This window comes from Microtus ochrogaster, chromosome 6, assembly GCF_000317375.1.
Source record: "Microtus ochrogaster isolate Prairie Vole_2 chromosome 6, MicOch1.0, whole genome shotgun sequence".
Lineage (NCBI taxonomy): Eukaryota > Metazoa > Chordata > Mammalia > Rodentia > Cricetidae > Microtus > Microtus ochrogaster.
The window spans coordinates 69,313,461-69,317,460 of NC_022013.1; the positions used below are offsets into that span (position 1 = coordinate 69,313,461).

General features: G+C 50.3%; 1 protein-coding gene across 1 annotated transcript in view; it reads left to right on the forward strand.

The window, feature by feature from the left end:
• The window catches only part of Mpz (myelin protein zero), a 6,141-nt gene extending 2,141 nt beyond the window's left edge, over positions 1–4,000 (forward strand). Inside the window, 5 exon segments of the mRNA XM_005348790.3 lie at positions 1,015–1,181; positions 1,458–1,671; positions 2,220–2,355; positions 2,501–2,561; positions 2,672–4,000. Of these exon segments, the coding sequence (XP_005348847.2) occupies positions 1,015–1,181; positions 1,458–1,671; positions 2,220–2,355; positions 2,501–2,561; positions 2,672–2,965 (872 nt within the window). The 3' untranslated portion in view covers positions 2,966–4,000.

Consider the following 4,000-nt stretch of genomic DNA (forward strand, 5'->3'; position numbering starts at 1 on the left):
GGCTTATACACTATATTTTAAAAAGCTCCATAAAACAAATTTAGCCATTTGTTATAAGCACAGATAGATCTTGAGTGTATTGCATTTATATTGGGTTTTATACATAGAGAAAGTATATTTACTAACTTGTAATGGTGGTTCAAAGTGGGTGGAGATATCAGGAAAGAAATTGGTTGTTAGAGTAAGTGTCAAAGGAGACATTATCTTTATTTGTATTGCTTTAACAGCTTATAAGAATGCATGCACAACACGGTGGTGCATGTTTTTAATTCCAACATTCAGGAGACAGCAACAGGTGTATCTCTGTGTGTCCCGTTGGTCTACATACTGAGTTCCTGGTCAGCCAGGGCTACATAGTAAGACTCTTTGTCTTAAAAAAAAAAAAATAAGCTGAGTGGTGGTGGTGCACACCTTTAATCCTAGCATTCAAGAAGCAAAGGCAGGCGGATCTCTTTGAGTTCGAAGCTAACCTGGTGTACAGAGTGAATTTCGGGACAGCCAGAGCTACACAGAGAAATCCTATCTCGGGAAAAACAAAAACAAAAACATTAGCTATCAACCATTGGCACATGACTGTCATTCCGACACTCAGAAGGCTGAGACAGGAGGATAATAACTATGGGCTATAGTAAAGCTGCCTCAGAAGAAAGGAAGAAAAAAAGGAAGGAAGGAGAAAAAAGAGACTAAGAGGGAAAGTGAGAGTTGGCTATCACCCACCTTCTAGAATCCTACAGAAAAGCACTGATCTATCTCCTCCACGCTGAGCCTGCTTAGCTTTCGAGATCAGACAAGATGGGATACATTCAGGGTGGTTTGGCAATAGACACGAGGAGCAGTCTTTCTGCTGAGACCGTGGGGCTGATGCAAGCATTTACATTCACCAACCAAATTCGTCCAGATGTGTTTCTTTGGTACGGCCTCACCCGCGTCCCAGCCCTTGATGGCTGGTTGGTCTCACATCCTCTCCATGTCTGACTGGGCCGGTGTGTACATCTCATGTTCTTCTGCTTGCAGTGCTGTCCCCGGCCCTGGCCATTGTGGTTTACACAGACAGGGAAGTCTATGGTGCTGTGGGCTCCCAGGTGACCCTGCACTGCTCCTTCTGGTCCAGTGAATGGGTCTCAGATGACATCTCTTTTACCTGGCGCTACCAGCCTGAAGGAGGCCGAGATGCCATTTCGGTAAGTATGCTGGGCGGGGTAGGGGAGTGTCCTGGAGTTAGATAACAGGGTGCTTCAAACAACAGAAAAGTGAACTTGGGCTACAGAGGGAAGCTATTTTATGAGCCATAAACTCAACTGTAGCAAAGTAAGTAAACAGTCTTTGTCACCTTGCCTAGGACCTGTGTGCACTGTCCTTCCTCTCCTGGGACAAGATCTGTTACCCTGAGTCTGGAGCCAAGTTTCAGCAGTTTTCACACCAGGTTTCCCTCACACGATTTCCCTCCTTCCTCGTAGATCTTCCACTATGCCAAAGGACAACCTTACATTGACGAAGTGGGGACCTTCAAAGAGCGCATCCAGTGGGTAGGGGACCCTCGCTGGAAGGACGGCTCCATTGTCATACACAACCTTGACTACAGCGACAACGGCACTTTCACCTGTGATGTCAAAAACCCACCAGACATAGTGGGCAAGACTTCTCAGGTCACGCTCTATGTCTTTGAAAAAGGTATGAGAAGGGACAGGGGACAGGGGTCTGGGAAGCAGTTCAAAGAAGGTATCAGGGAGGGCTGATAGACTGGGGGAAGGGCAAACAGATTAACTAATCTGGATGTGGTGGTGTGAGCCTTTAATCCCAGCTCTGGGGAGGCTGAGGAGATGATTGCCTGGGTCGCAGAGTGACCAGGCTGAAATATATAGTAAAACCGGGGTGGGGGGGGTGAGGAGCTGTGGGGGTAGGCATGGAGGTTCTGACTGGAATCCTAGTACTTCAGAGGCAGAGGCCGATCCATCAGAAATTCAAGGCCATTGTCAGCTACGTAGCAAGTACCCAAAGACTAGTCAAAGGCCAATCTGGGCTACGTGGGACCCTGCCCAGCCCAAAAAATATAATTAAATAATAGTAAAAAACAAAACGCTGGGAAGGGAGGCAAAAGGCAGTCTTGGCTAGAATTTTCACATTTCCAACCACTGGAAATGGGTGTAGTGCAAAGCAACATAGATACAGGCTTCTGTTACCTACCCCTCCACCCACGTTATTTCTCTGCCCCTTCCTAGTGCCCACTAGGTATGGGGTGGTGTTGGGAGCCGTGATCGGGGGCATCCTCGGGGTGGTGCTGTTGCTGTTGCTGCTTTTCTACCTGATTCGGTACTGCTGGCTGCGCCGGCAGGCGACCCTGCAGAGGAGGCTCAGGTAAGGGGCGGAGCCTGACCCCCACCTTCTATCCAGGATCCCCCGAGACTGCTTCAGAGGTGGGAGGGCGAAAGAAAAGAGGAAGTGCGTTCGCTAGGAGTAGGTTCCAGCGAGACTAATCCTGCTGCAACCCCTCTTTCCACAGTGCCATGGAGAAGGGGAAATTTCACAAGTCTTCTAAGGACTCCTCGAAGCGCGGGCGTCAGGTTAGCGAGACGTGAAACCGGGGAGGAGAACGATGGGAACCCGGGACAGCAGCGAGGGATGGGTGGGGGAGGTCAAGACCTAAGCTGAATGTGTGCAACCCTCCCCGCAGACGCCAGTGCTGTATGCCATGCTGGACCACAGCAGAAGCACCAAAGCTGCCAGTGAGAAGAAGTCTAAAGGGCTGGGGGAGTCTCGCAAGGATAAGAAATAGCGGTTAGCGGGCCGGGCGGGGGGTCGGGGGTCTGCGACGGAGTCCTCCAAAGGCTCTCAGGTGGTGGTCATCGAGATGGAGCTTCGTAAAGATGAACAGAGCTCAGAGCTCCGGCCTGCAGTCAAGTCCCCCAGTAGAACCAGCCTCAAGAACGCCCTCAAGAACATGATGGGCCTGGAATCGGACAAATGATGGTCAAGTCCAGGCCCTGTCAGAGCAGGGGGACCTAGGCTCCTCTTTTCCCAGGTCTAGGTACTTTCCTCTTGCTCCTCAGCCCTGCCCTGCCCTTACCTCCCAATGAGATGTAAAGTTTCATTTCAACCTTCCTTTCCAAGTTCTTGTATTCCTCCCTCATCTTCACCCCTAGGCTTTCTCGGAGCCTAGGGACTAACCCTACTCCTCGCCTGCCCCAAGGGCTGCGTGTTTGGTGCCTGTCCCTCAGGCACCGAGAAGAAAGGGACCTTGATAGCCTCTGCCCAACAATAGGCCACTTGGCCTCCCATCCCCCACAACTCCACCCCAGCTGATCCCCCTGGCTCTTTCCTGCTCTCTCTTTTCCTTCCCTCAGAGGCCCAGCTCCACACTCTTGTCTTTGGGCTCAAGTCCACATCATCTAGACCAGACTCTCCATCGGGGTTTATTGAGGTTGTCGAGCATTTTTTTATTTGTTCACCATATTTTTTTCTGTTTGTTTATCTGAGCCCATGCCCCCATGACTGAGGACCAATGACGTCATGTGGCTTTTGCAGTTCCATACTCCCTGCTAAGTCTTTATCTCTTCCGGAGAGCCAGCCAGCCAGCCCAGGCAGTGGAGCCCCTGATCCTCAGACCTCAGCTACATGATTGATGCCCTCTGACCACACTGGAGCAGAGTTCTGGGACTCAAGATTTGGGGAAGGAGAGAGAGAGAAATGGATCCTCACGGGTCAGGGGTGGTGTAGGGGGCTTTAAGAAATAATGAGACAGCCAACAGCAAAACCGCAGGAGAACAGGAGGGAAAGGAAGAGGTTGCGCTCCCAGGCGCAGGGGATTGTTAGGATTTTTCTACGTTCTGCACATTTCTTCTACCACCTCCAAATGTCCTTAAATGTTTAATAAACACTGACATTTCCAGACACCGCTGCCTCTATCTTGCATTTTCTAGTCCTCATAAGAATCCCCACCTCTTTCTTCTCTCATTCCCAACCCACATTTCTCTGTGTCCAGCTCTGCTTGTACATGGGTGGA